This window comes from Aspergillus aculeatinus (assembly GCF_003184765.1).
Source record: "Aspergillus aculeatinus CBS 121060 unplaced genomic scaffold BO66scaffold_37, whole genome shotgun sequence".
Lineage (NCBI taxonomy): Eukaryota > Fungi > Ascomycota > Eurotiomycetes > Eurotiales > Aspergillaceae > Aspergillus > Aspergillus aculeatinus.
Window position 1 is genome coordinate 350,167 of NW_020291506.1, and position 27,375 is coordinate 377,541.

Here is a 27,375-nt window from a genome sequence, read left to right on the forward strand (position 1 = left end):
GCAGCAGCCTTGAAGACGACTTCACGTCCGATACTTCAACTGCACTCGAGCATCTGATTCCCGGCACCTCCACTGCTGGTGCGATCGTTGCCTGCCATGCGGACTCAGCTTGTGCTCCCGTCACTGCTCGGGGCGATCGCCTTACTCGCCTGGCCAGTGTCGGTCTCCTCATCTATCACCTACTGTTCGTCCGTGAACACGGGATCTTCCCAAGCCGCAAGTATGTCTTCGTTCATGGCAGCTTTCGGCTCGGTTCTAACCGTTGATAGATGAGAGTACGTTCCAGTCAAACGGTCTCTGCGAGGATCATTGCAGTTCCTATGCGTTCGGTATCCTGCAAGGCTACGACTGCTGGTGTTCGAACATTGTTCCGAACTCTGCAACCAATGTGAACAACTCGAAATGCAGCCAAGATTGTCCTGGGTATCCGGATGATAGCTGCGGAAGTACTTCCAAGGGCCTGTATGCCTACGTCGAAGTCGTCGGCAACCAGCCAACAGGCACCGCGACCGTCTCGTCCACTTCAACCACATCAACTTCGGTCAGTAAACCTCTTGGCCGGAACCTTTGTTATCGCACTGGTGAAGGATGTGCATTGCGGGGCTCGATTGGGACCCGGTTCGATCAAGTGAAACCGCTAGGGACCACATCGGACTCGGTCGAGATAAATGCTCTTGATAAGATTGTGGCGCATCCTTGACGAGTCGCGATTCGAAGAGACTGCATGAACAAGACCACCGCACAGACACTGACTTCTCTTAGACATCCTCGACACAATCGTCTTCTACGACATCAGCTGCCACTACAACTACTGGCCAGACTGTGTCGACCGAGACCAATGCTGGGGGTACGGTCAAGACGGTCACTCTTGAAGCACCACAGCCGACCGCGACGGCGTCCAGTACTGGCACGTCGTCCAAGTCCACTAGCAGCTCGGGCATGAGCTCGGGAACGATTGCTGGTATTGTGGTGGGATCCATTGGTGGTGCCCTTGCAATCATTGCTCTGATATTCGTTCTCTTCTTCGCCAAACGCAAGCAGCGTGCGAGCAGCCCTGATCCAAGTGTACAGAACATCCTACTGGACGGAAGACAAAGCAAAGGCTCACAGATGAGTTTCATGAAGGGCATGTTTTCCGATAACCATAGTCATACGCTATCGGCCGGATCGTCGATCGCCGCCCACCGTCTGCCGACCTTCACGGACAACCGCATGAAGACCGATACCGTTCTGTTTGCCAATGGTCGTCGTGACAGCGATGCATCGCTGCAAGACAACGAGGACTATTCTCGTCCTGTTCTCCGGGTCAGTCATGTGTTTTGTTCTGATGATGCTATGTCTCAGGCTAACGATAATCCTAGCTCACGAACCCGGACTAGAGTATCAGTTGATGGCCGACCGAACCCGTCTCCTTGCGTTTGTTTCTATTGCATTTGCGCTCTCCTATGTCTCTGTCCATTTTCGATTTGCGTGTTTTCGGCGAAAACAGCGGTGTTATGATACCCATTTGTCACATAATCCTCTCGACATTTCACACACATTTTTATTCGACTGCCTTGGGAGATGATGATGAGCTCGACCCACCACACCATCTCCGCCACCGACCAACCACCCGGTTCCTCGCTATTTCTCCCCTTTTCCGCCGACCGAACCCCGCTTTTCCCAGCCAGCTCACTTTTACTGACCAGCCAACCGACCGACTGCATTGCACCCCCTCTTTCTCCTCGATCATCTACGCGTCATGTATTTTTGACCGATGACGCCATGAACCTCGGTCGGAGAAAGGGGGAAAGGGGGGGAGAGAGAGATCCGAGAGGAGGATACTATCCCCAGCGACCTCACACAACCTCACACAGGCATCCTTGATCGGCCAGGGCCCGGAGGAAGAAGTCACGGTCGCTTCAGTGTTGCAGTGCAGTGCAATGCATGCAGGCCTCCCATCAATTGTCCGCTTGATGTCGACAACCACACCTCCTTTCAACACCCCCTTAAACTCCTCTACAACCTACCCTCGCCATTTCAATGGTCGAAGTTCGTGTATATCGACACACAGGACCTGTGCCACCAGCACAGGCTGCAGTACATACTCTAATAGATTAGCAGAGTCCTGATATTATGCTCTTTGCCTTTTCTTTTTTCTTCTTCTTTTTCTGTTGTTACCGTTTTCTGTCAGTGTCAAAGCTAAGCTAAGCTGTACCTGAACCGTTGTTTTTCTTCCTGCGGCCATCTGTGCACACCTTGAAAATTGCATTGTTTAAGACATTTGTTGATTGGCCGGTGGCAGCTGCGCTGAGCACCATGCACCCAATGGGCCTGTAATATCCCGCCACCATGTGAATTACTCTAGCCTCGATGTATGGACATTAGCTCGATTATTCGATATAGATCATCGTGAAATATACAGCCTGCGGTTGAACACCTGAACCACCTGGAAATTGTGTGCGGGTACATCCGTTCCACCAACCCATCGATGAGAAAACCTTCCTTCTGTCGAAACAAATGACGACACAGTTGGTGATAAACACGCGTGCGTTTCAAGGTTCCTGGACTTCCCTTCCGCCTCTGGTAGGTAGTCTAGTGGCCGGCTCTTTTCTCCATCGTCCTAGGCACGCGAGAATTTCCAGATGCCCACCCACTCTGCCCACCTGTCCCCACTTATTACAGACACAGACACAGACACAGACACAGACACAGACACCAGACTCCTGAGAATTGTACATACGTGTACGGGTATTCATCCTCCTCCTGACTGGATCACTCACATACTCATCCAAGTGCATACCATACATAAACGACTAATTCCCTCATTCCGAGCCCGAGCCTCGAAAAAAAGAGAAGCGGGTACCTGCATTGACTACAAGTACAGTACAGTACATCTCAATATCTCCCTCGCCAGTCGCCACCCCGATCATTCCCTCACAATCGGGTGTTTGGGGGAGTGTAGAAATGATGTCATGGGTTTGATTGTGGATTGTGTAGCCACGGATTCCTTGCCGGTGTTGGTTTCGTGCCGGATGATTGATTAAGCATGAGTTGACTAAGTTGCCGGTAAGTTCGCTTTCGTTTTAGATCTAACGTTAGGTGGTTGATCCAGGGTTTGAGGGTGGGATTTGGCTTCTTGCTTTGTGGGTGGGAGGGGGGTTTTTTCTTTGGTTGGATATAGGAGGGTTTGGATTTGGGTCTTGCGTTGATGTTGATGTTGGTGTTGATGTTGCTATTGGGGTGGGGGTGGGGTTGGGTTGGGTAGAGGATTTGGAGTTGGCTGAGGGTGTGGGTGGTGATGCTTTTGATGTTGTCTGGTGTATGTTATGTGCTTTGAGGGCTGGGGGATGGTGTTTAGGTTGTCTGGGGGCGGTGGAGGGGTTGTAGTGGTGGTGGTGGGGGTTGCTTCCTGTGGAATGTGAGGACACACATAGTACAATCCTAGCGACTTCTCTCTAGCTGGACGGGTCTACGATCACCCTTTATCAAGATATGTATGCCATGCCATGCCATGCCATGCTACATAGTACCTATATGTATACCCTGGATGCACTCTCCGGACTGTACAGATGCATGCACCAATCTGCAACCAAGGTAGCACATGACCTGGCACCGGGACAGCTTTACCCTTCCAGGAAATGCGGAGTGTCGCCTCGGTTTTTTCCTCTTCGGTCCAATTGATCCAGACTGGCACCACCCTACCACCCTCCCAACCACTGCAATGCGCTGCACTCTGTGCCATTCCGACAAAAGTGGTATCCTGTCCTCGGGCCCGGATAGCGGTCAGCTGCGGTCGAGGAGATACTGTCCTGCATGTACTGTACTGTACCGTGCCTATCTTGCGGCCAGAGGTCCCCCGCATCCCGCTGTGATAACAACCGAGCTTGGTTGGATATCGTAGCTATCTACTCCGTACTCCGTAGTGTCTGTATCTCTACCTTGACACGCTCGACCGCAGTTACAATGTAGGTCGAGGCGGAAGGAGACTACCCAGTACCTTGGAGAGGTAGCTGCACTTCGCCATCTCCGTCTTTCTCAGATGGAGGGATAGATAGATGCAAAGGTGCTTGAGCCATCAAGTCACTGCATGGCGCTGCTGTCTCGTAGTGAAGCTGCAGCTGCAGCTGATAAGCAGTACAGTACATCCATCCAGAGACGAGAGACTGATACGCAGATAAAGCCCAGAGTCCAGCCAGCAAATCATCTCATTCTCTACATTCCCACGCTCCAATCAGCGCGGGGTGCATACCCTGCAGTGGTGTCTCGACCATCCTGCACAGGGGGAATCCACCACGGGGCAATGGCCACTCCCTATCAAACCAGACCGGACTGGACCAAACCAAGCTGCATGTCATGGATGTGCTGCTCCCCGCGCCCCCTTATCATCTCTGCGTTCGCGCACCCAACACAGTAAAAAGCCCTTTGCATGCTGATCACCACCCCCCCTCCGAGCTTCAGACCGGAAACGGTAGATCGATACGAGTCGCTTGTTACATACATACATGTCCCCCCCGCTTCCCTTTCGAGGTGATATGAGGTCGGTGGTGGAGCTTTTTGTGTCTCTATGATGGGGTGATGGGGTTGCCTTTATAATGTCGGTGCGTCCGGATGAGGTTTTTATCTGTTTACCCTGTCAAGCCTGGCTGCGCTGTCTACCCTCTACGCTATCTACGCTGTCGACATAGCAGGATAGCGATACGCAACGCTGGGAAAGTCTGGAGTCTAGCGCCGATTTATTGAAACAACACCGATGAGACGGGGTTGGAGCTATGGAAACAATGTTTGACCGAAGCAACGTATGGCTGCTCGGCCTCTTCATGGTCGCTGTCTCGGGGGTGTATCTTGCGGTGAATAGACTGCAAGGCCGCAGCAGCACCTCATTAATGCAGCGACTGCGCAGCTACGCCCGATCGCCAATCAGCACACGGCCGTCCTCGCCGGCGTCGAACGAGAAACAAGCCGCCGCGAACGGGGGGCCGTCCTACGTGGACGCGCTCCCGCCGCCGCGCCGGCAGGCGCTGGCCGCGCTCCCGCTCGCCGTCCCCTACCAGGCCATCGACGAGGAGGAGATCAAACGGCACATGCTGCCGATGACGGCCGACTACCGCACGAGCCCGGACCGGCGCTACACCCCGACGGGCTTCTCGGTCGCCGAGCTCAAAGCCCTCGGCGACTTCCCGGACTACGCGACCCTCAGCGGCGTGCCCCTGCCCCAGCCATACCGGGGTTTCGACATCAACCGGGCCCGGCCCCGGCCCTATCGCCCGTTCCGCTGGGCGTACCATCAGACCATGTGTATGTTCCCCCTCCAACCATAGACCCGGGGTGAAAGGCTGACTCTTCCTGTGTTACGGGGGCAGCCCTCACGAAGATGGAGACCGACTGGTGGATCGAGCTCGAGAGCACCTACCGCGCGCGCATCGCGCAGCGCCGCGCCCTGTACGCGCAGCACGGCAGCGGCGTGCTGGGCGCCCTGCCGGGGTCCGAGCTGGCCTGCAAGGAGCTGATGGAGATGGTGCTGCAGTTCGTGTGCGCGCGCTACCCGCAGTACTTCGCCCTCGAGGACCGGCGCATCTTCCACAACCGCATCCTCGGCGTCTCGCAGGACGTCACCGCCGCCCGCCACCCGCTCGAGGTGCTCATCGACCACATCCCCGAGGACTTCGGCATCATGCTGCGCGACGAGACCACGGGGTACTACTTCCTGCGGGCCGGCGTCGTGTGCTCCTCGCTGGGGTGGAATGTCGGCAAGAAGATCGGGATGCAGCTGCATGAGATCCACGAGACGATCCCGGATTATAAGGAGAAGATGCGGTTTTCGATGGATCGGTGGGTATCCCTTTTCATTGGGATGGGGGTGAAACGTGTGTTGGGATGCGGCTAATGTTGATATCCGGACAGGTTCTTCACCAAGATGCCCGCCGATAAGCCTATTCAGCGCGGGTCCTGGGGTCTGGAGGTGGGCGAACCCCTGTACATGCCCCAGGGCGATCCGCACGAGGTGTTGCGGCTGTCCCAGGACCCGGCCCTCAAGCTGGAGGACTGCAACCTCCGCGTCGACTGGCAGACGCTGCGGCGGCTGCCGCTGTCAGCGGCCGTGGTCTTCAACTTCAAGGCGCTGTTCACCCCCGTCACCGAGTTCCGCGACGAGCCGGGCGTGCCGGCGCTCGCGGCGACGGTCCTGAAACACGGGAAGAAGAATCTGATGGAGTACAAGGGGACGTGGCATGTAGAGCACGTGGTTCTGCCGAATCTGGAGAAATGGGCCCAAGAGCAGGAGGAGAGTGGGTTGGTTCCTAAAGGTTGGGAGGTCGCGACTCTGGAAGAGAGTCCGTGGTTTAAGGGGTGGCAGGACAAGTGGCATCGGCAGCAGGGGTTTTAGAGTATTCTCGTGGTTATCTGGTGATTAAGCTGGGTGGCTTTTGTGTATTGATTGGTGGTTCTCTTTGTTTAAGTTGGGATGTAGGTGAGACTAAGACTTAGGTATCTCTGAATGCCCATTAACTTGTATCTTCCCTGGTCGAAGGCTGAAGCTGGTGTTGAGATTTAGTCTCCCTGCTGGCTGATTCTGAAGCAGAGTAGTCGAGTCGAGGACCAGCGAGTGCTCAGACTTGCGCTTCTTCCAATTGTGTAGATCGTAGGGTTTTGCGATGCATCTCACCCAAGGGAACGTCACGGCCAGATCATAAGGTACAGGGTCGATACCATCTCCTGCCTCTGACACAGGGTATGCACCTAGGCCACAGGCTGGTTTGTCAGGACATTCCCGAAACGCGGAGCACCCAGTTGGTGACCTACACGAATCCGGGGGGCTGCCAGCCGACCTAGCCTGCAGGAGCTAGCCAGGCGTGTGAAGCTTTCTCTTTCCTTCGTGCGCATCAATGCATCCATCGATGACAGCACAACTCGCAAACTGCCAAGGTCTGCCTCAATCATCCTTCTCCTCCCCCTCCTCTTTGTCGTCCTCGTCATCACTCCTCTCCATCTCCTCCAGCTCCGCCTGCAGCGGACTCACCCGCTCGTCCAACAACTCCAAATCCTCCAACTGCTGCCGCGGCGGCAGCTTCCACAGACTCGTACCACAGACACGATCCTTGGTCAACAGCTCATCGACAAACTGATCCACGTACGTCAGGGTGAACGAGTCGCGCACCCGGCGCTTCAGCTTCCGGTAGTCCAGCAGCAGCGGCTCGAGGGTCTTGTAGACGTCCGCTGCGGGGAAGGTCAGCCGCACGTAGAACGCCGCCAGCGCGCGGAGGTACTTGAAGTCGCCCCGCGCTTTGACGACCGCGTCACTCCCATCGCTGTTCTCGTCGTTATTCCCGCCGTTATTCCCGTTCGGGTTGTTGTAGGTCGGGGGATCTTCGGTGTCGGGATCGGTGAAGTTCAGATACTCGAGGATGATGTCGCGGTCCGGGTTGAGCTGGAGGAGCTTGAAGGCGAGACACAGGAACGGGGTGGGCTTCTCGGCCACGCCGTACACGCCGCCGATGCAGGTGAGGTCGACGGCGCGGTCGCACAGGGTGGCCGCGTTCAGACCGAAGCATTGCTCCTTCCAGTAGTAGGAGTCGGTGATGCGGTCGCGGACCGCCTTCTCGAAGAGCGTCGCCGGGTTGACGCCGCGGATGAGCGGGCCGGTGTAGCCTCGGTTGTCGAGGAAGGAGGATGCGTCGGCGCGGTGGGTCATTTTCTTTTTCTTTTTATGTTTTGGAGAAAGTCAAGATGAGTGGGGAGGGAAAGGAAAAGGATAGGATGCGGCGGCGTAAGGTAAGAAGAAGAAGAGAGGGAGGGGAGTGGAAAGTTAGGTGCAGGCAGGCGTTCGGAGTTCGTTCTTGGCACCAGCTCCCTCTGCCAAGCCTTCTTTCTTATCGATTGTCGCGCGGACAACGAAATCACTCTTCGTCTGAAACATGGGCTGAGTCGGTGTTTATATTATGCGCCGATGATTCTAGATATGAACGGTGAGGCAATAATTATGAGTCCTACTACTACCACCTAGTGGGAAGAGGGATGTGCCTGGTGGAAGGTTATTCATAACTCTATCTTTTCTTTTCTTGACTGCATACACATTCCAGTACATGGGCTCCCATTCCTCCCCCGCATTATCATTATCAACAAGCATACTTCATACTTCAGATTGTACTGTACATACCTCCAGCCCATGTAGTTGACATCGCAATTGCAATCGCAATCGCAATCGCAATCGCAATCGCAATCGCAATCGCAATCGCAATCGCAATGGTCCTCCTGACCTCCTCGACCGTCTCGGTGATCATCTCCTCCGGCATCATCTGCACCTTCACCTTCCTCCTCTTCCTGTCCGGCTACGTCCTCCAGCAGCAATCCGTCCGCAACATCCAACATGCCATCCGCGCACCAGAGCTATCCCTACCCCGTCACAACGAGGACCAATCCATCCTCCTCAACACCCCACCAAACCAGCAACAACAACAACAAAACCCCATAACCCCGCCAAACCAAGACCCCACCCCCGCAGCAGAAGGCACCTACGCCTACCTCCAGCTCCTCACCCGCCCCGACCCAAGCCACATCTGCAGCGCGATCCTCTTCTTCCACTCCCTGACCGCAGCAACCGACCCCACCAACCGCACGCGCATCCAAGACCGTCTCTTCATGTACCCGCGCGAATGGGACCAGCTGTACACCCCCTCCAGCCCCCCCGCTACCACCGACACCGACCCCAAACACGCAACCATAACCCAAGCCCTCGCCCACCTCCGCACCGCCGCCCTAGCCAACAGCATCTGGCTCCTCCCCATCGACACAGGCCACCAAACCACAGACGCCCACCTCCTCCGCCACGGCCAGATGCAGTTCGTCTCCTACGACAGCGTCCTCTACCTGCAGACCCCGGGCCTCGTCGCCTCCGTCCCCAATCTCGACGCCGTGCTGCTCTCCCACCCGCTCCCCGGCAAGCACGATCCCGCCCGCCCGGACTCGTACAATAACCCCGCGTGGATGGCGGTGCCGTTGCGTCCGGAGAGAGAGAGCGTCTTGCCCGGCGGCGGGGCGTATCTGGTCACCGTCAATCGGGTGGGGAGTGTGGGGCAGGTCGAGGCGAGGGGGCATGTCATGCGGCGGGAGGTTGGGGGGTTGGTTAGGGGCGTTAGGGGCGTTGCGGAGGGTGATACTGATGCTGATGCTGGGGTTGGGGAACAGGCGGGGTATGTGGTCTTTGAGACGGAGGAGGATGGGAGGGTGAGGTGGGAGGGGAATGAGTTGTATGGGGCGTGGAGGCGGGGGGTGGAGGGGGTTTGTCCGGGGGTGGAGTTTGAGGGGTTTTATGATTGAGTTTGTTGGTTTTGGTTGGAGTTTATAGGCGGCTTTTCTATGATGATGGTTATGATTTATGATTTTGGGCTTTGGGGTGTGTGTTCGGTGTGTGGGTGTTCTATATGAGTTGTAATGAGAATTGATGCTATAGATTAACACTATATTCTGGCGGTGGGTTTGGGAAGGAAGTTGTAGATTTGAAGGCCAGAGGGTAGTCACTGCTGTGGTCGTTGATGTACCATATCTATGGCCTGTAGGTAATATAGGGTGACGTTGTTTAATGGTACGCAGCTGGGACCGCCTACTACGCTACCCCTAGTGAAGACACCTCGCCAAACATCCGAGGCATCACCGAGGCACCCCGATCTCATATCCCAACAACACCTCCGTCGTGTTCCCCTCCCATCCCCGGTTCCCACTCGTCGACACCATAAACCGACACGCCTGGTCGATGTACAGCTGCGACACCGTACCCGTCCGATGTCCCGGGATGATGAGGAAAGGCACCGTCGAGTGTCGAGTCACCTGCTCATGCTTCAGATCGTACAGTCGAAGGATATCATGAGATGCACTGCATCGTATCAGTTAGCTTGTTTATTCTGCCCATCAGCAGACCGAACCTACCAGACAATATGCCGGCCATTGGGCATCGCCCTCAGCGCCGTCACCGGCCCACTGCCCTGCGGGAACTTGAACGTCCGCTCCGGATCCCTCAATCCCTTGTGGAGACTGTATTCCTCCACGGTCCCATTGCGCCGTCCCGCGTAGATGTAGTTCCCGTCCGGGGACCAGCACGCATTCATACACCACGGAGGAGCATTGCGCGGGATGATCCGCGCCACTGGGTCCGGCTGCCGTCGATCCCAGATGCGGATCGTGCCGTCGATCGACGCCCCCAGGAAGGTGTTGTCGTTGCTGGGCGTGTGCTCGGGTTGTGCCGGCTCGCTGAATGCAGTGCTCTGTGCGGTCGGCTCGATCTCCTCCGCGTGAGGCAGGCCGTTGACGACCGGCGCGGGAGCGCCGTTGGGCTGGACGGGGTCGGTCGAATCCGGCGCCTGGTCCATGGCGTTGGGGTCGGGGGGCGCTGGGACGGCAGCCGCGGGCGCTGGGGGTGGTGGTGCTGCTGCTTCTGCCGCCTCGTTGTGGCTCGTCTCTGGCTCGCCCGGGGCATCGGCCTCCGGAGGCACTCCGTTAGTGAGTGCTTTGCCAAACTCGTCATCGTCATCAATGCCGAACGCGTTGCCTGATCCGCCCGCCTCGTCACCGCCGGGCCCGTCGCCGTCGCCGAACAGAGAGTCGGCGCCGCCAAAGAGCGAGTCCGCTGGCGAGCCCGCCTGCGGGTCCGGGTCAGCGTCATTCTCGCCTTGGTCGTTGGACGTGTCCATGGATCCGAAGCTATTCTCCCCCCCTGCCGCCTGGTAGTTCGACGAGTACGTGCCGTTCGGCTGTGGCGGTTCGATGATATCCTTCGGCACAGGGAGGCTGGACTCCGGGCGCATCTCGATCGCCGAAATCTGCCCCGCGGTCGACCCGAACGCGCGGCGCGTCTGTCCGGTGTTCAGATCCCAGTCGAAGAGCCGCTTGTCCCAGCTGCCGGACAGCAGGGACTTCTCGTCGGAGGTCAGGGTCAGCACCGAGACGGCCGAGGTGTGCTGCCGCAGGAGAGCGATCTCCTTGCCCTCCTCGTGGCGGACGGACTGCAGGCGGATGTTGCCCGACTCCTGACCGGACAACAGCCACAGTCCCTCACTCTGGCTCGCCAGCGAGTAGACCGGCGATATCGTGTTCCCATCCATGTTCTCCCAGTAGGTCATCAGCACGCCGGCCTTGATCACGCTGTCCACGAACGGGTGCCGCTGCGCGACCGTAAGCATCAGCTTACTGTTAATCGAGTCCACCCAGTTGAATTTCCGCACGTATCCGTCCGAGCCCCCGCTGAACACCCATCGCATATCCGCCGTGGCCGTCACCGCGTTGATCGAGGTGCTGTGCGGGGCCGCCGTCGTGGGGACGATGTCGAACGTCGAGGCCGTGAGGCACTCCGGTCGCACCGGAGGGTGGTATACAGATACCGGAGACGCGACGTTCGCGGCCCCCGGCGACGTCATCTCCACGTCCTGATTCTGTTGCGTCGCGACCCCCGCGCTCTCGGACACGTTGGACTGGCTTTCCGCATCGGGGTCGGCGTCTTCGGCGTCGGCGTCCGCTTCGTTGTCGTTGACCCCGTCGTCTGCATCCCGGAGCGTATCGTCCATCTCATTGTCGGAGCTGCCGTCTTGGGAGCCTATTGTCGCGGGAATATGTTAGTCGACTGCTGCTGAAAGAGGTCATGGGAGAGAGGAGGGGGTCTCTACCGGCAAGATCGCGATCGTCGTCATCTTCTGCGAGGGAGGCCATTTTGCAACAGGAAATCGCCGGGGATTATAGTTATATGTGAAAGCAAGGAAGTGAACGGCACCGCGAGTGTGAAGTCGCCAGTAATATAGAGTGTTTGCGCGGCTGGGGTTGCTAGAACCCTTGTCGGTGGGTAGGGTGGGGGCTTCAATAAGAGGTCAATGAATCGGGGTTATTGGAGTCGCATGCCATGCGCGCATTGTACTGTTCTAGTTTCAGTGAATATTCCCGTTATATAAAGGTCTTCGAGAGCACATTTCTCGGGATTATAGATCGAATTGTATCAGGACCTCCATTGACGCCCCCAAAATATAGAGTACTGCGATATAGGCCAAGGATTGCGATCAGTTGGTGAATCGCTCATGGCTGTACCTTTTCCCCGGGACGAGCATGCTGACCGCCTAGTTGGTGCCTGAGTATGGAGGCTGCAAAGACGCATGCCGAACACGGTTAGCGGAATCTTTCCCCGGATCAACATTTTTCGACTACTTGGAAGAGTGGGTATACTTCGATTCATGATAGATGCTGTGGCTGTTTGTTGGCGGCCGCAGCTTCTTTGTATCCTGCTCATTTTGGTAGATCTGGGAGGATGAGGTGTTCTTGCTGGAAAACTGCTGTGGCCCAACTTGCAAAAGTAATTCCAGGTGGCACGCTTTTATACGTCCATACAGCCAGGGCCTAGTCTAGATCTTCGTTGGGGATGTCTGTTTGCCGGCATTGTTGCTCATGCAAACAAACAACGATCCGGCTATACTTTTGGGATGACTGGCTGGTTCTCAGTCTGTTTGAGTCCATTACGCGATGCTTAGGAAGTGTTATAGTTAATAGTTTATGGAAAAGACAAACAGACTCTCTGAAAATATGTAAAAAACACCTAGGTCTGGCGATCGCAAGTGCCTCGAGGTGAGGCAACATCCCGCATGAGAAAGAGAAGGTGAAGGAAGCCATGGAGCTGTAGAACTTAAGCTAGCTGTGTTCTAATGCGTGAATTTGGCCAGACATTTTTCATCTGAACAAGTTACTGAAAAACCGCGCCTCTGGAAAGCCAGGGACCTCTTTCTTGCTTTTGGCTTTACCTATACAGTGAATGAGATTCTTCTGTTAAAACTGCACCGGCTCATATTGAGTGCAGCTTAGTTTTCCATTCAAAATTGCACATACTACAATTGTCTGAAGTCCTCGTTTTGCACCCAGAACGCAATTGTTTTGGTTGTTGAGGACTAGGCAACACACATCCTAACCTCGAAACGTCTACTGTCATTTCCCTCTCACTACAGAACCACTTGCTTGACAGGGTCGAGAATTATTTCTAACATAACACAGACTTATGATTCCAAGTTTGCCAACAAACCCACCCATTGCCCCTCAGATTATCAGGAAATCTAACACGCAATTGCCAGCACCCTCATACTTAGCACCTACAACAGATTCCGTCAACACGAGTCCTTCCAAAGTCGTTCCCTCGTTCGACAAACAACCCACAATATGAAGCACAAGAAGCAGAAACGCGGGCTCTTCCTCTACACAAGCAAGCTCCCCGAGCCAGCAGAAGTCCATCCAGAAAAGAAAGACCACGCCTGTCCCGAGATCAGAAACTATCTTTTCCCTTCCAAGCCCGAAACCCCGGAGCCATGGCTGAATCGCCCGGAGCTGCCTTCTTCAGCGGAGATCATGGGCATCGCGGAAGAAGATGAAGACGACGAGAACTTCGTTGACCTCGCCCCCAACAACATCTTCGGTCCCTGGGAGTCGGAGCACGCGTACCTCAAAGCACACTATGAGCTGCTGCGAGAGGATGCAGTCGCTCCGCTGCGGGATGCCGTAGCACATGTTCGCGAACACCCAGACATGATGGAGAACAAAGTTGCCTCGATCTACGAGAAGGTATGTCACTTCGATCCTATAAGCCAGCCCGGTCTCTGGGGTTTTGGATCTCGGCTCACCTCTACGACCACCAGGTTTACATCATCGGTGTCACTTGCTCACCGAAGGGGCTGGGTTTCCGGATTCAGTTTTCAACACATCGAGCGGGGAAGAATATCGCTTGGGAGTACTCGAAGCGTCTGATCACTGGATCCCTTGTCGCGCTCTCCCCAGCAGACGATGTCTTTCGGACGCAATGTGTCGTCGCTGTGGTGGCGAGCAGGGCTCTGGAGAGCGTGAAGATGAAGCCTCCGCAGATAGACATCTTCTTCGCGAAGCCCCAGGATGTCGAGTTCGATCCCCAGAAAGAGTGGCTGATGGTCGAAGCGAAAGACGGGTACTTTGAGTCGGTTAGACACACGATGACGGCCTTGCAGAAAATCGACCAGGAAAGGTAAGTAGTGTTGTATTCTTTCATCTCATGTCCGGTATTTAACCATGATATGCAGTTTTCCTCTATCCGACCACATATGCCGGCTTAATCCTCAGATCGAGCCCCCGGAGTATGTGAAAAGCAACCCTCGCGTCGATCTCCAGGCAATCATCGAGGAGTGCGAGGAAGACAGTCGAATTGACCTGCTTGCAGGATGGCCATCGGTGCCGATTGGAGATCGTGATGCAACCCAATGGGAAGCCCTTCATAACATGCTGGCCAAGCGACTGTCCATTGTACAAGGTCCCCCGGGGACTGGCAAAACATATGTGTCAGTTCTTGCGTTGAAGATCTTGCTCTCCAACATGAAACCCAATGACCCGCCCATAATCCTTGCCTCTCAGACGAACCATGCCTTGGATCAGCTGCTCAGACTGGTCTCGCTCTTCGAAGAGAAATATATCCGTCTGGGCGCGCGCAGCTCGGATGCCGGTGTCAAACTGCGCACTCTCTTCGCTATTAGAGCAAATGAGATGGCTGTAATCAGTGGCGGTGCGGGAACAGCAGCCAGTTTCGACTACAGAAGACTGACCAAAGAGATAGCCGACCTCCTAGAGCCATTCGGGGCCGAGCGCGTGGGTGCGCCGCTCTCGTCGGAGTTCTTCGTCCAGTACGGCGTGCTGACTGAGGCTCAGCTAAACTCGCTCAAAAAAGGAGCAGAAGACTGGATCAGTTCTGACAAAGAAGGCATCATCGATCCTTTAGTCGCCTGGCTAGGGGAAGAAGCGGTGCCTTTCCAGGTCAAATATGCAGAGGACAACTTCGGATTCGCAGAAGATGAGATTGACCTCGAATACGAACAGTTGAAAGAACTTGAGGCGGAGCAAGGGCTCGAAGATGACGGTTTTGAGTACCTACAAGGCCGATTTTTCTACATTCTTGACAGCATGTGTGGGCGGAGCCATTCTTTCCCCAGTGGGTTACCTTCCAACCATACCAAGTTCGCAGATTTGTGGAAGGTCAAGCCAGAAGCACGAGGACACATATACGACTCAATGCGGCAGCTGCTCAAGGAGAAAATCACAAAACGGCTCCGTGAACTTGCTTCCAAGTACCAGAAGAATTGCAGGTGGATACAAGCTGGTCGATGGGAGCTAGATCATGCAATCCTTCGAAGCGCAAAGGTCATCGGCATGACTGCTACCGGCTTGAGCAAGTACAGAGGTCTCGTCTCGAGTTTGAAGCCCAGGATTGTGCTGATTGAGGAGGCCGCTGAAGCAATTGAAGCCCCAATCGCAGCTGCATGTTTTGACTCTCTTCAGCACCTGATACTCGTCGGCGATCATCAGCAACTGCGAGGAAATTGCACTGTGCAAGACCTGGAAGGGGATCCCTTCTACCTCGATATCTCGATGTTTGAACGGCTAGTGAATAACAACATGGGCTACGTCACCTTGCGATGGCAGAGACGAATGCCCCCGGAGGTACGGCAGTTGCTGGAGCCCATCTACGGCACCCTCGAGGACCATAGATCGGTGCTTCAACGCCCCAAAGTGGTTGGTATGGGGGACCGCCGGTCTTACTTCTTCACTCATAATTGGCCTGAGACTCGAGACAGCTTTGCATCGAAGTATAATGAGACCGAAGCACAGATGATCGTGGGGTTCTTTGTTTATCTAATACAGAACGGTGTGCCTGTCCACGAGATCACCATTTTGACCTTCTACAATGGACAGAGAAAGCATCTGCTGAGCCTTATGAAAAGACACCCTTACCTTCAAGGCCTGTACCTCAAGGTCGTTACCGTCGACTCCTATCAAGGTGAAGAAAACGAGGTCGTCATTCTCTCCATGGTCCGTAGCGGTGGTGACAACATCGGATTCTTGTCCATCGAGAACCGTGTCTGCGTTGCGTTGTCGCGTGCCAGATGCGGATTCTATATTTTCGGGAATGCAAATTTTGCTGCAGTCCATAGCGACTTGTGGAGCCGTGTTGTCTCCATCATGAAGCCCCAGCGAGTCGGGGTGAAGCTGCCCCTGACCTGCGTGAAGCATAAAGAGAGGACCTTCATGAAAAGTGGGTTACTCCTCCCCCTGGCTTGAGATAGGTTCGATGCTAATGGTACTTTGTCTTCACTCAGGCCCCTCCGAATGGGACTACATAAATGGAGGATGCTATAAAAAGTGCGGCGAGAAGCTCGACTGCGGCCATTTATGCAGCCTGAAATGCCATAGCTTCCCCCACTCACGAGTCGTGTGCGACAGCGTCTGCAACAAGAGATGGGAATGCGGTCACAAGTGTCGGTCATTATGCTCGTCCCAACATTCATGTTCGTGTACGAGTTGCCAAGTAGACTTGGAGACGAGTTACGCTGCAGCAACGGCGGCGGAGTTGCACGTCCACGTCCCGGTGGAACCGAAAGCGGATCCCCGCCCCGAAGGCATCCGCGCCTACCAAGCCTATGCCAGCGGAGGAGTCAAAGAACACGACGCAATCTTGTTTGAAAAGGCTCGAGCCAGTAAAATGCCGAGTTCGCCAGATACGGATCTATGCACCGCGATGGAGGATCTTATGGTGATGGATGACGAGCAAGGAGGGGGCGGCGGTAAGGACCAGGCAGGAGAGAAGGGGGCGAAGGCGACTCCCCGACGGATGTCGGTGTCACTTCTGGACTTGTACGATGAGTGAGATTAGAATACCTTCACCAATGGGATAATTACTAGCCTTGCAGGAGAGGGTCTATTTCATTGCAGAGGTCTCAACCCTGTACACCGTGGACAATATCGAGTCGATAGTGTATAAGTGGCTTGTTTTGCTGCAATTGTCATATGCTTACCCGATGGAGGTGCTGCAGCAGCATCACCTGCACCAACGTTGTGGAAAATACAGCCGCTGTATACTTGGTTGAGTCCCTGCGTAACCACGGGTCTGATAGTCTGATACGAATAATACATGTCATTCGTGAATCATATGTCGTTGTTGATCTTGGGCCGCTAATCCCACGGCATTGTGATCATGTCTTTACTTGATGAGCTATGTACAGTACTTCATTCCTTGGTGGATGATCACCAAGCAACTTTCGCGACCACGCTGTGGGGAAACATGCCCACGACGACCTTCCTGGTCTCATCCATCATCAAGACCCCCACCGCAAGGCCCAGCGGGATACACCAGAACTCCAGCGGAATAGACGCGGTGTTGAACAAGGACTGCAGGCCGGGTTCTTCCGTCACGAAGATGGCGATGGCCAGCGACACCAGGATCGCCAAGGGCAGCCACAGGTTGCGCTGCTTCTTGCGGAGAGGGTCGGCCTGCAGGATGGACCGGCGCTTGTTGCGTACGGAGAGGATGTTGCCCCACTGCATGATCACCAGCGAGACGAAGTAGACACTCTGGCCGACCGCGTTGAAGTGGGCCAGCTCCGCCTCGGTGTAGCCGTAGAAGCCGTCGGCGTACTTCCCGAAGGCGAAGACGAGGGCGTGGAAGGGGATGCCCGCGTGCTTGTACATGTACAGGAAGAACATGGCGTGGGCGCTGACGGCCTCGATGACGCCGATGAACAGGTACGCCTGGCCGTAGATCTTCAGGTTGATCAGGTGGTCGGTCTTGTGGTTGCGGGGTGGGATGCTGAGCAGGTCGAACTCCTCCTTCTCCATGATCAGCGACAGCGACAGGAACAGATCCGTGAAGACGCAGACGATGATCATCAGGAACGAGCTGAGCGGGAGCGGCACGCCGAAGAACACGTTCATGACCACCGGCCAGATCTCCGACCAGCTGCCCGCCGGGAGCAGGTAGGCGATCACCTTCTGCAGGTTCTGGAAGACCAGCCGGCCCAGCCGGATGGCGTCGATGATCGAGTCGAAGCGATCCATCAGCACGAGGTCCGCCGCCTCGATGGCCACGTCGCTGCCGGAGACCACCGCGATCCCGACGTCGGCCGCGCGCAGCGCGGGGGCATCGTTGACTCCGTCGCCCGTCACTGCCACCACGTTGTCCCGGGCCTTGAGCTCCTCGACGATGCGCAGTTTCTGCTCGGGTGTGGTGCGTGCGAAGACGACCTCCTCGTACTGGCAGATCGCGGCCCATTGGGCCTGGTGTAGCGCGGGGATCTGCGACCCCTCCACCAGCAGGCTCCGTCTCGAGTGTTTCGTGGACGACGCCCCCTCGTCCCCACCACCGTCTGCAGACCACGCTTGCAGGTCGGAGACAGTGTCCGGCTCGGCCGTGCCAGTGAAAATGCCGATGTCTCGGGCGATGGCGGCCGCAGTCAGGCCGAAATCACCGGTGACCATGAAAAAGCGGATGCCGGCGCGGCGACAGGCGGCAACCGTGGCCGGGATCTCGGGGCGAGCAGGGTCGACGATGCCGAAGATGCCGACAATGGTGAGATCTTGCACTCCGCGGGCCAGGATCTCGTCGTTGAAGTCATTCGTGCCGACTGCCGCCGTGGGGATGTAGTCCTTCTGACACAGCACGATCACGCGCTGGGCCCGACGCGAGAGTTTCTGCTGAAAGGCCGAGAAGGATTCGCGGGCGGCGGCGTCCATGGGCTTGGGGAATCCGTCTCCGGACAGGTACGATGTACAATGCGGCACGAGAACATCGGGCGCCCCCTTGACATAGACCAGACAGCGCGTAGGGAACTGGGGAGTTTTGTGTACCGTGAGCATCCATTTGTTTTTCGAATTGAACGGGATCTGGTGGACGCGTTCGTACTCATGCAAGCCGGCACTGCCGTGCGGCCGCAGCGTCTCGACCCAGCGGAGCACAGCAGCGTCAGTGGCATTTCCATTCACCGTCCGCTCGTTGATGGGCAAGTCTATGGTCTCTTGGTCGAAGAAAGCATCGTTGCACAGGGTGGATCCTCGCACTAGAGGCTCCAAGGCAGTTGGGATCGGAATCGACTTTTCCTGGCCGCTTTTCAGGGCCTCCATGTCAAACTCCTGGTCAACCAACCCCAAAGACTGGACGAACATCTTGTTCTGGGTGAGAGTGCCCGTCTTGTCGGAGCAGATGACATTGACGCAGCCCAGGGTCTCGACCGTAGCTAACCCTTTGGGTAGGATGTGGTTCGCCTTCATGCGTTTGGCCACAATCATCAGGGTGAGAGCGACACCCACCGGCATGCCTTCGGGGATGAAAGCCACCACACAGCCCATCACGTCGTTCAGCATTTCTACGACGTTCATGAAGCCGGGCTGGTCCACGCGAAGCCATCCCACCCAGGTGAAGAGAATCGCGGCCGCCAGAATGACAGTCAACACCACGATGATGCGCACGAAGCGGGAAATCTCTTTCTGGATGAGCGTGGGCTTCTCCTTGACGGTGGCGGTGATCGAGGCCAGCCGGCCCATCACCGATCGGCCGCCAGTCAGGACCACGACACCGACAGCATTGCCGTTGGTGACACTGGTGCCCATGAGGGCGATATTGCGCGTCTCGAGGAAGTTCTGGTCCGTGGCATCGGTCGCTCCCTCGACCTCGTCAGACTCCCCCGTGAGGATGGACCGGTCAAATCGCACATCGCCAGAGCTGCGAATGATGCGCATGTCGGCGGGAACCTTGTTGCCAATGGAGATGTGGACCAGATCGCCCGCAACCAAGTCCGCGGCCGGCACTCGAACAAGATTTCCGTCCCGCATGACCATCGCATCGGAGGGCAGGAGCCCCAGGATGGAGTTCATGACCCGAGAGGTGGACCAATCCTGGAAGGCGGAGAAGGAGGCTTGCAAGGCAATGACGATGATGACCAGGATGGCCATGGCGAGGTTGGTTACCGACGGAGGGTTGCTCAACGGCTGCCAGCAGAGGAAGAAGATGATCACACCAATCCACAGCACCGAGCAGAAGCCACCAAAGACGTACCAGAAGACCTTCTTGAAGTAGTTCTCACCGTGGTGGGCGACGGCATTCTTGCCGTCCCGCTGCAGACGAGTCTGGGCTGCATCGGCGCTCAACCCTTGGTTGGCGTCGACATTGAGGTGTTGGCATAGTGTCTCGGTGGACAGGAGATGGAAGTCCAAGCCTTCGAAGTAATCTTGGTCCGGCTTCTTCTCCTTCTCGCCGCGAGCCTTGAGGACCTCTTGAGTTGCAGCCTGGGATTCGGATATCTGGAAGGAGATGGTACGGAATTCGATGGGAATGCCAGCCTCCGGAGATGATTGGGAAATGCTGCGGGCACTGCGGACGGTATCCCGGCTTCGAGACCGCGTCACATTGTAGATCGACCGGTTGTTGGTGGCGGGATGAGTCTCGTTGTCGAAGTTGATGGAGTGAAACTGCGTTGCTCGACTTCTGCCATTGGGGCTGTGGCCATCGGATTCCAAGTCCGACTCTAGGGAGGTCCGAGGCTTGTCATCCGAGACAGCACCGCCTGCAGGAGAAGAGGACATGTCTGTGAGAGCCGAAGTAATGGGGTTGGGGCGATGCAAGGGAGGTATCACAAAGCACGCACAGCCAGCGTAGGTCAGGGCAGCACGCACGTCTCACGTTTCAAGAGATAGATAATGGTAGGTTGGGTGGGTTACTGTGCAGTGAATGGCAATGCAGACGACTGCAGTATTTATTTCCATCGGGGCAGCCATGACAGAAGCTCTTCGACATCGCCAAGAGCACCGTGATAATGAGGGCTAACCATGATGGCAAATGAAGAAGGGGAGACAGCTTCCGCCGATAGATTTTGCTCGCACTGTTCTCTCTTGCCTTCTTACTGTACCCTAAGAGTTCCCTAGCGAGTGGAGGAGAGGCTCTTCCGGAAATCCCTCATACCAAGCATGTGGATCTCCGATAGCCCTACTCTGGCTGGGGTGGATCGGGGGGGTGTTTGTTCGTCCGACGACCCTTTTCCATATAACCTTAGGTAGGTTGGTCTGTGCTTTTCCCCCTGCTGCACATTCCGGAGAAGCTTGGCATGTACGATCGTAGAATCCCATAGTACCTGAATTATAAGGCTGGGATGTATATGGCACGAAATTCCACGATTCAGCAGATAAAGCTTCCAAGCAAGTGTCCCAGAGCCTCAGCCTGATCCCTTCAAGGATTTTTCGAGATCCTGAAGCAGTGTTGCCTTCACCGAGATAGAAGCCCTGAGGGAATTTCTCTGGCCAGTCAGCATGTGGAGCAGAGGATCGGTGCCTCTTTGGCAACGACCAGCCTACTCAATCGCTCAAACTAATCCCGCGTACAAAATCCCCCATCAGGCCAGATTGATGCGGCATTTGTCGTGGTTCGGATCTGAATAGGGCGACCTTTCGACTTTTTGCTGGCAGCATCTCCGCCACGCGCGTCCAGCAGAGAGAGGGACCTTGGACGAGCGGCTGCAGGAGTACGAGTACTAACGGGCTAAGACGCCCGTCAGGCATAAACTTATAAGTGCCTTAGGCATACAAGGTCCCAAAACATATATGTAGTTTGAAGTAAAACCCCTCAAGGTCTTTTGCCTAATATTCCCTTCTAGGGTAATCTGGGATTGCTTAGGGATATTTAGAATCTGTTCGTTCATAGTCCTTCGGTGAGGCTCTAAATATTGCTTGAATTAGTACTCCGTACTCCGTAGTGGAAGGAACTAGCTACAGCTAACTACTGTAGTGTTGATAATTTCTCGCGTCATGTGACCCAGTAGTCCGAGACCACACACACCGACATGTACTTCTGGCTACTAGCCAGTAGGCAACAAGAAGCGCTAATTTGAATCTACTGTGTAAAGTGGAAAGGGAAATTGGCTACTAGGTAAGTTAATTTCCGCAGCAATCCAGTTCATTCGTCTTTCAAGTCCATAGATTATGAATGTGACCATAAAGGCAAAGATCAACACCACCTTAACCCAAGCTGATCCATCGATGATGTCACAGCACATCTGCAGCAGCACGACTATTGGCTCGTGGGGAGTATTTCTCCCGCGGCTAAACTGCGATTGACAGGCACAGTCCGGTTTCTCTGCTCTTCTCGACACTTCCAACTCGCCTTTGCCTTGATTGTTGTCGACCAGGGCCCCATGTTCTGGAACGCTCGATGCGAGATGGAGAGTATGTACCGCCTGTACTTGGTATGTATCTGTATGTCTGTACTGTACATGACCGCCCCTCACATCGCTGCATGCACTGGGTCAGTTCATCCTCAAGCGTAATTTAGGAGAATACTTCCAACGAGTAGTTCGTCCCTGAGAGATCCATAATTGTTTAGGTGCTGGAGATACCCCCGGGTCAACGGGTGGGGTGGAGCAAAGACGGAGATGAGACCATGGGTCGCACTCTAGACTGTTTAGTCTACAGTAGTTACAGACTTACAGTACTCATTGTCGGGGAGAGGAACTGCTGATGCTTGCTTACTACAACAGTAACATTAACTTACTGTCTGTACCTATTCATTCATCCACCCCTCCATCCTTCATCCTTCATCTTCCCTGCTCCCCGGTTCTCTCTTTTCTTCCCCCTCTCCTCAAACATCCTACATACATTATTCGTACAACACAACAAAACACCTCCCTGCAGCTTTGCTGGCTGGCTGGTAACTCATCCCACCAATCGCTGGCCATTTTTCATCTTTGTTTCCATCACTTCTGCGCCGATAGAAGAGTCCGGAAGCGTCTAAGCAGCCCCTCGAGAGCGCCACAGACGTGACCGAACAGGCCGAGGCACTCCCTTAACACTAGCGGCCGATCGAGATGCACCTTTGTCAAGCTGTCATACAACCGCCCTGACGATAAAACCTCTTCCCCCTTGAACCTCGCCACTGACATTATTCTTCGTTCATTGCGCTGTATTTGCATCATCATCATCATCACCATCAGTATTCCAGTATCCATCCTCCATCAACAAACCTCCTCATCGTCTCCATCCGTACAGTACTCTTGCAGTACACAAACTGCCTTTCCCCGATCGGATCTACCAAACCCACGGTCATGGCCGAGTTCATTCGCTCGCAGATCCTGGGAACCACCTTCGAAACCACAAACAGGCAAGAATCCCCGCCGATGTTTTTCTTTTCTAAAAACCTGGTAGTAGTACCTAATAGTTGGACGAACCGCTCCCCCGCAAGCTAAACTTTTAATTTCTCTAGATATGCGGACCTTCAACCGGTCGGACTTGGGGCCTTTGGGCTTGTCTGGTATTGGCTCCCCTGCTCCCATACGTTCCTATAGTATCCTGCTGGTAAGAAGCAAAAAAGGGAATGGGGCACATGGGCTGATCCAAAAATAAATCCTGCAGCTCCGCAAACGATCTCATCGCCCGCCAACCAGTGGCCATCAAGAAGATGATGAAGCCCTTCTCGAACCCCACGATCGCTAAGCGCACGTATCGGGAAGTCAAGCTGCTCAAGCATTTACGTCATGAAAATGTATGCTGGTGTTCCGGATCTTCCTTCCCTTCTTCGCTTTCGCATGCTAACGCGTTGCTACACAAGCTCATTGGCCTGAGTGATATCTTCATCTCCCCGTCCGAGGACGTGTAAGTGGGACCCCGAAACTCACATCACCACGTGGGAACAGATCAATGTGGAGATACTGACAGGGAAGATCAGGTACCTTGTCACCGAGCTCCTGGGGACCGATCTGAATCGACTCCTCACTTCCAAGCCCCTCGATGGCAAGTTTGTACAGTACTTCACGTATCAGCTTCTGGTAAATATCCTCGGGTTGTGCTGCATCTTACTCTTGCTAATGAAGACTAGCGGGGACTAAAATACATTCATTCGGCTGGGGTCATCCATCGGGATCTCAAGCCTGGTAATCTCCTGATCAACGAGAACTGTGACTTGAAGATCTGTGACTTCGGCCTGGCTCGAGTGCAAGAGCCCCAGATGACGGGCTATGTGTCCACGAGATACTACAGAGCGCCGGAGATCATGTTGACTTGGCAGAGATACGGCAAACAGGTCGACATTTGGAGTGCCGGCTGCATTGTTGCTGAGATGCTGCGTGGAAAGCCCTTGTTCCCCGGCAAGGACCACATCAACCAGTTCTTCCTGATCACGGAAGCGCTGGGAAGCCCACCGGATGAAGTGATCCAGAGGATCAGCACGAAGACAGTAAGCTAGTCGAGTGACCAAGGTTTGGCTCAGGCTCTAACATCTCCCAGACTTTGCAGATCGTCCAGTCCCTGGGCAAACGCAAACCTCCTGTGTGGGCATCCCTGTTTCCCGGAGCCGATGCGCAAGGTGAGTACACCAGTAGACAAACCTAAGGGACTGAGATCTAACAGGTTGTAAATAGCCGTTGATCTGCTCTCCAAAATGCTCGTGATCGATCCCGACAAACGCATATCCGCTGAGGAGGCTTTAGAACATCCATACCTAGCTGTTTATCACGACCCTAACGATGAACCGGTCGCAGAGACTATGTTTGACTGGTCATTCCAGGATGCCGTCCATTCCATTGATGAGTGGAAGATTATGATGTATGTTCAAAGGTTATCTGCGGCGTACCTTGGACCGACTGACATGAACCATAGATACTCCGAGGTGGTTGATTTCCACGACCTTGGTCCAACGGGACAGTCTACTGTCGACCCAGGCGCATCTGCTGATCTGGCATTTGGTATTGATGGTGCAGCTGGTCTAGGCCCCCAGCCAGTTGATGGCATATACCAGACTGCTGTCGACAATATTGACCAAGACATCCTGCAATACCTGCAGATTTAGCCCATGCCATCTATTGGTTCATTCACATGAAAGCGAAAAGCAAGGGAGAGAAGGTACAGGTAGTATCTATCACAGCACTGTGTGCAAAAATTCCTGGAGCAGGTGACATCATGACGCACATGTTCCTTCCAAAAATACTCACCTCCGATAGTAAGGAGGTCAACTAACCCCGCCCCTTGCCCCATTTGCTTTTCGATCACATGAACCTCGAACCACATTTACCTACCTATTCCAAGAGCCTTCAACCCATCGCTACCCCATCCCTCTGGGCTGTTCATACACTCGGCACAGCCGCAGCGAGAAATGCCTACATTGCTGCACCCTCCGACGTGAGCTACCTTCCTTCTAGCATCTATCCACCTACCTCGACACCATCGCAGCATTGCATACGCAGACTACCTATCAGCCCATAAGCTCCTCTCACATCCACTACCTTCGACAATCCCACGGTCTACGATCCAGACTCTAAAATGAATGAAATGCTTGCAATCTGGTCAATCATAATCAGCCTCCTCTGCCATATCACCTACGCATTCCCATCACTCAAAGGATCCACAATCAATTCGACAACTGCCTGGCAGATCTCACTGTACCAAAACAAACGATGCACCGGCCAGACCACATACTTCTCTGGGAACACCAGTCTACCATGTCACGATGCTATTCTGAACGGCGGTGCATTGGGATACATCGTGCAAATCGCCAAAGGCTCAAACTGTTCGGTTGCGTTTTCCAGCGATACCCAGTGCAGCCAGATCAATAGCACCACCGTCCATCTCAATTCGACGGCGTCGACGTGCCAAGTTATGAGGATCCAGGATCAAGAGATGCAAATCCGGCGCTTTTCTGTCAACTGTGGGAGCAATCGGACAAGGTTTTGTTTTCATGACCGTGTATGAAGTTTCTTGATGCAGCGTTGCGCCGTCGTTCTTTGTAGCTATTCTTATTGCAGTGGGAATGAGATAATATCTTTCTACCTGGACGCTGATGCTTGCGCCATTTGAACTTATCGTGTTTCTATGCAATATCCTACATTTGATGGCTAACCGGGTTAGATATACGGGAATACTACCGAGCATATGCATGCGAGATCAAAAACCGCGATCGAACATTCTCTGATATACACATATAAGAACTGGTCAGGACACCGTCCCACTGTTATCCGCGCAAGAAAACACCCCATCCACGCTTCCATCTCTATACGCCTCCTGGATCTGGACCACAACACCATATGTTCCCCCGACCATCATGAACAACCCCAGCAGCACCAATCCAACATGCACTGCAATCAACCCCACTCTCGTCCACCTCTTGTACCACGATTGCCCATCCTCCTCGCCCCGATCCCCTCGACCACGGTAAACATTAACATACAACCAACAGATCCCGGGCAAACTGATTGCCAAGGGCGCGAACCCCAACGCCCCGACCAAAGCTAACACATATGTGAACACCGGGATGGCACTAGCCAGTACCCACGCTATGGCCGCCATACCCACAACGCATGCTAACCACGTACCCCAGTGCACAGGGGTGTTAGCCTGGAGGTGCCGTCTCCGCTGCGGGGAGCCGCGCAGCACCCGGACGAAGAGATACTTGGCCGCGACGTGGACGTACAGCGCTCCGCTGACCAGCAATCCCGGAAGAGCGATGCCATACGCCACCCGCTTGAGGACGGGACCTGCACTGCCCAGCGCCGGCGAGGCGACCCATTTCCCGCAGTAGTGATACAGGACCAGGCTGAAGGTCAGGTAGCTGGCGGTGACGAAGCTCATGCACAGAGCGACGGCTTTCCGGTAGGCCCGGGCGGTGGGCGGGCGCATCTCCGCGATGACGGGGAGAAATGCTGAGGTCGCCGATGAGGAGACGAAGATGGTCGATGAGGCGGTTATGCCGGCGGCGAAGGTCGGGTGGCCGACTAGGTGGTAACCCAGGTCGAATAGGCCTTCTTGAGGCGCCGCTGACGGTCGGTCGAGGGTGGTTACTCCAATGCTTTTTTCGAGTGTGTTAGTCATGTTATAAAATGAGATGGGCGTGGGCCAGAAGGCAACAGGAAAGGGATAAGACCTACACGATGATGAATACCGCAGCGAGGATGCTGAAAAACCCGACCCAGGTCAACCACCCAATGTGGGAGAACTTCCGCACACTGGCGCAGAGGGCGATGATGATGGTGGCAATCACCGAGAACCACACCGTGCACAGCGAGTGCAGCGACAGCGCGTTGAAGGCCGCCGATACCCCGATCACCCCTGAGGCTGCCGTGATCACATAGGTCATGACGAACAAGAACCCTACCACCTCTCGGAAGATCGGACCCCCCATCAACTGCGCCATGTCGGCGACCGTGTGGCATTGTGGGTAGCGTTCTCGGAAATCACCGAGCACGAGGGCGCCATACGTGTTGAGACCGCACCAGCCGAGCACGTTGAGGGCCCCGGGGACGGCGCCTAGGTCGTACATGACCGAGGGAATCGAGAGGATGCCGGTCGCGAAGAGCACTGTGTATCAACTCTTGGTTAGTGAGTGATCTCGATGGATGTTTGGGGTAAGGGGGAACGAACTCTTCAGAAAAATGGCTGATGCCCGGATCCAGCTCACGGTCCGAAAGTCCACTTGGCCTTCGCTTTGTTGGAAGACTTCTTCAAGCCCGTCATTATTGGATTTGATGTGCTCGGTGTCTGCGACGACAATGTCTTCACCAGGCATCGCTGGTGAAATTTTGATGTCTTTGCCCTCGTTTGTCATCGTGGTTGAATCTCAACTGA

At 55.0% G+C, this 27,375-nt stretch overlaps 11 protein-coding genes across 11 annotated transcripts; 6 read left to right on the forward strand and 5 right to left on the reverse strand.

Moving 5' to 3' along the window:
• Nucleotides 1-96: 96 nt before the first annotated feature.
• On the forward strand, nt 97-1,500 carry BO66DRAFT_327694 (uncharacterized protein; the record flags this gene model as incomplete). The annotated part of the gene is made up of 3 exons (XM_025643966.1): nt 97-220; nt 270-628; nt 763-1,500. 3 exons carry the CDS (start codon nt 97-99, stop codon nt 1,498-1,500), a joined length of 1,221 nt encoding a protein of 406 aa, XP_025501990.1.
• Nucleotides 1,501-4,365: 2,865 nt separating this feature from the next.
• On the forward strand, nt 4,366-6,442 carry BO66DRAFT_430202 (heme-dependent oxidative N-demethylase family protein). The gene is made up of 3 exons (XM_025650511.1): nt 4,366-5,277; nt 5,343-5,811; nt 5,884-6,442. Exons 1-3 carry the CDS (start codon nt 4,752-4,754, stop codon nt 6,362-6,364), a joined length of 1,476 nt encoding a protein of 491 aa, XP_025501991.1. The 5' UTR covers nt 4,366-4,751; the 3' UTR covers nt 6,365-6,442.
• Nucleotides 6,443-6,628: 186 nt separating this feature from the next.
• BO66DRAFT_135946 (PRP38 family protein) lies at nt 6,629-7,945 on the reverse strand. The gene has a single exon (XM_025642016.1). The coding sequence runs from the start codon at nt 7,667-7,669 to the stop codon at nt 6,911-6,913; it is 759 nt and encodes a 252-aa protein (XP_025501992.1). The 5' UTR covers nt 7,670-7,945; the 3' UTR covers nt 6,629-6,910.
• Nucleotides 7,946-7,996: 51 nt separating this feature from the next.
• BO66DRAFT_421806 (uncharacterized protein) lies at nt 7,997-9,294 on the forward strand (the record flags this gene model as incomplete). The annotated part of the gene is made up of 1 exon (XM_025649994.1): nt 7,997-9,294. The coding sequence occupies exon 1, from the start codon at nt 8,221-8,223 to the stop codon at nt 9,292-9,294; it is 1,074 nt and encodes a 357-aa protein (XP_025501993.1). The 5' UTR covers nt 7,997-8,220.
• A 153-nt stretch (nt 9,295-9,447) lies between these two features.
• BO66DRAFT_393366 (WD40 repeat domain-containing protein) lies at nt 9,448-12,081 on the reverse strand. Its single transcript, XM_025647741.1, has 3 exons — nt 11,631-12,081; nt 9,901-11,560; nt 9,448-9,847 (listed from the first exon to the last, which is right to left on the reverse strand). The coding sequence occupies exons 1-3, from the start codon at nt 11,671-11,673 to the stop codon at nt 9,625-9,627; spliced, it is 1,926 nt and encodes a 641-aa protein (XP_025501994.1). The 5' UTR covers nt 11,674-12,081; the 3' UTR covers nt 9,448-9,624.
• Nucleotides 12,082-13,058: 977 nt separating this feature from the next.
• On the forward strand, nt 13,059-16,654 carry BO66DRAFT_430206 (putative DEAD box helicase involved in nonsense mediated decay; the record flags this gene model as incomplete). The annotated part of the gene is made up of 4 exons (XM_025650512.1): nt 13,059-13,554; nt 13,629-13,987; nt 14,043-16,042; nt 16,107-16,654. The coding sequence occupies exons 1-4, from the start codon at nt 13,156-13,158 to the stop codon at nt 16,652-16,654; spliced, it is 3,306 nt and encodes a 1,101-aa protein (XP_025501995.1). The 5' UTR covers nt 13,059-13,155.
• Nucleotides 16,655-16,888: 234 nt separating this feature from the next.
• BO66DRAFT_135968 (cation-translocating P-type ATPase) lies at nt 16,889-20,528 on the reverse strand. Its single transcript, XM_025642017.1, has one exon. The coding sequence runs from the start codon at nt 20,359-20,361 to the stop codon at nt 17,032-17,034; it is 3,330 nt and encodes a 1,109-aa protein (XP_025501996.1). The 5' UTR covers nt 20,362-20,528; the 3' UTR covers nt 16,889-17,031.
• Nucleotides 20,529-21,300: 772 nt separating this feature from the next.
• On the reverse strand, nt 21,301-21,610 carry BO66DRAFT_393368 (uncharacterized protein; the record flags this gene model as incomplete). The annotated part of the gene is made up of 1 exon (XM_025647742.1): nt 21,301-21,610. Exon 1 carries the CDS (start codon nt 21,468-21,470, stop codon nt 21,303-21,305), a length of 168 nt encoding a protein of 55 aa, XP_025501997.1. The 5' UTR covers nt 21,471-21,610.
• Nucleotides 21,611-22,728: 1,118 nt separating this feature from the next.
• On the forward strand, nt 22,729-24,842 carry mpkC (mitogen-activated protein kinase mpkC). Its single transcript, XM_025642019.1, has 9 exons — nt 22,729-22,924; nt 23,027-23,074; nt 23,176-23,305; nt 23,372-23,415; nt 23,489-23,588; nt 23,639-23,995; nt 24,046-24,124; nt 24,180-24,363; nt 24,418-24,842. Exons 1-9 carry the CDS (start codon nt 22,869-22,871, stop codon nt 24,605-24,607), a joined length of 1,188 nt encoding a protein of 395 aa, XP_025501998.1. The 5' UTR covers nt 22,729-22,868; the 3' UTR covers nt 24,608-24,842.
• On the forward strand, nt 24,843-25,672 carry BO66DRAFT_136015 (uncharacterized protein). Its single transcript, XM_025642018.1, has one exon. The coding sequence runs from the start codon at nt 25,078-25,080 to the stop codon at nt 25,504-25,506; it is 429 nt and encodes a 142-aa protein (XP_025501999.1). The 5' UTR covers nt 24,843-25,077; the 3' UTR covers nt 25,507-25,672.
• Nucleotides 25,673-25,736: 64 nt separating this feature from the next.
• BO66DRAFT_393370 (putative neutral amino acid permease) lies at nt 25,737-27,375 on the reverse strand. Its single transcript, XM_025647743.1, has 3 exons — nt 27,172-27,375; nt 26,679-27,108; nt 25,737-26,599 (listed from the first exon to the last, which is right to left on the reverse strand). The coding sequence occupies exons 1-3, from the start codon at nt 27,353-27,355 to the stop codon at nt 25,747-25,749; spliced, it is 1,467 nt and encodes a 488-aa protein (XP_025502000.1). The 5' UTR covers nt 27,356-27,375; the 3' UTR covers nt 25,737-25,746.

Bases quoted from the DNA above. Each gene is read 5' to 3' on its own strand.
- BO66DRAFT_393366 (XM_025647741.1), bottom strand. From the start codon at position 11,673: ATGGCCTCCCTCGCAGAAGATGACGACGATCGCGATCTTGCCG. The intron at 11,561-11,630 runs GTAGAGACCCCC...CCGCGACAATAG, and splicing joins CGACGATCGCGATCTTGCCG to GCTCCCAAGACGGCAGCTCC. The intron at 9,848-9,900 runs GTAGGTTCGGTC...GATACGATGCAG, and splicing joins AATGGCCGGCATATTGTCTG to TGCATCTCATGATATCCTTC.
- BO66DRAFT_430202 (XM_025650511.1), top strand. From the start codon at position 4,752: ATGGAAACAATGTTTGACCGAAGCAACGTATGGCTGCTCGGCCTCTTC. The intron at 5,278-5,342 runs GTATGTTCCCCC...TTACGGGGGCAG, and splicing joins GGCGTACCATCAGACCATGT to CCCTCACGAAGATGGAGACC. The intron at 5,812-5,883 runs GTGGGTATCCCT...ATATCCGGACAG, and splicing joins ATGCGGTTTTCGATGGATCG to GTTCTTCACCAAGATGCCCG.
- BO66DRAFT_135946 (XM_025642016.1), bottom strand. From the start codon at position 7,669: ATGACCCACCGCGCCGACGCATCCTCCTTCCTCGACAACCGAGGCTAC.
- BO66DRAFT_136015 (XM_025642018.1), top strand. From the start codon at position 25,078: ATGAATGAAATGCTTGCAATCTGGTCAATCATAATCAGCCTCCTCTGC.
- BO66DRAFT_393370 (XM_025647743.1), bottom strand. From the start codon at position 27,355: ATGACAAACGAGGGCAAAGACATCAAAATTTCACCAGCGATGCCTGGT. The intron at 27,109-27,171 runs GTTCGTTCCCCC...GTTGATACACAG, and splicing joins ATCAGCCATTTTTCTGAAGA to TGCTCTTCGCGACCGGCATC. The intron at 26,600-26,678 runs GTAGGTCTTATC...ACTCGAAAAAAG, and splicing joins GCTGCGGTATTCATCATCGT to CATTGGAGTAACCACCCTCG.
- mpkC (XM_025642019.1), top strand. From the start codon at position 22,869: ATGGCCGAGTTCATTCGCTCGCAGATCCTGGGAACCACCTTCGAAACC. The intron at 23,996-24,045 runs GTAAGCTAGTCG...AACATCTCCCAG, and splicing joins AGAGGATCAGCACGAAGACA to ACTTTGCAGATCGTCCAGTC. The intron at 24,364-24,417 runs GTATGTTCAAAG...CATGAACCATAG, and splicing joins GATGAGTGGAAGATTATGAT to ATACTCCGAGGTGGTTGATT.
- BO66DRAFT_135968 (XM_025642017.1), bottom strand. From the start codon at position 20,361: ATGTCCTCTTCTCCTGCAGGCGGTGCTGTCTCGGATGACAAGCCTCGG.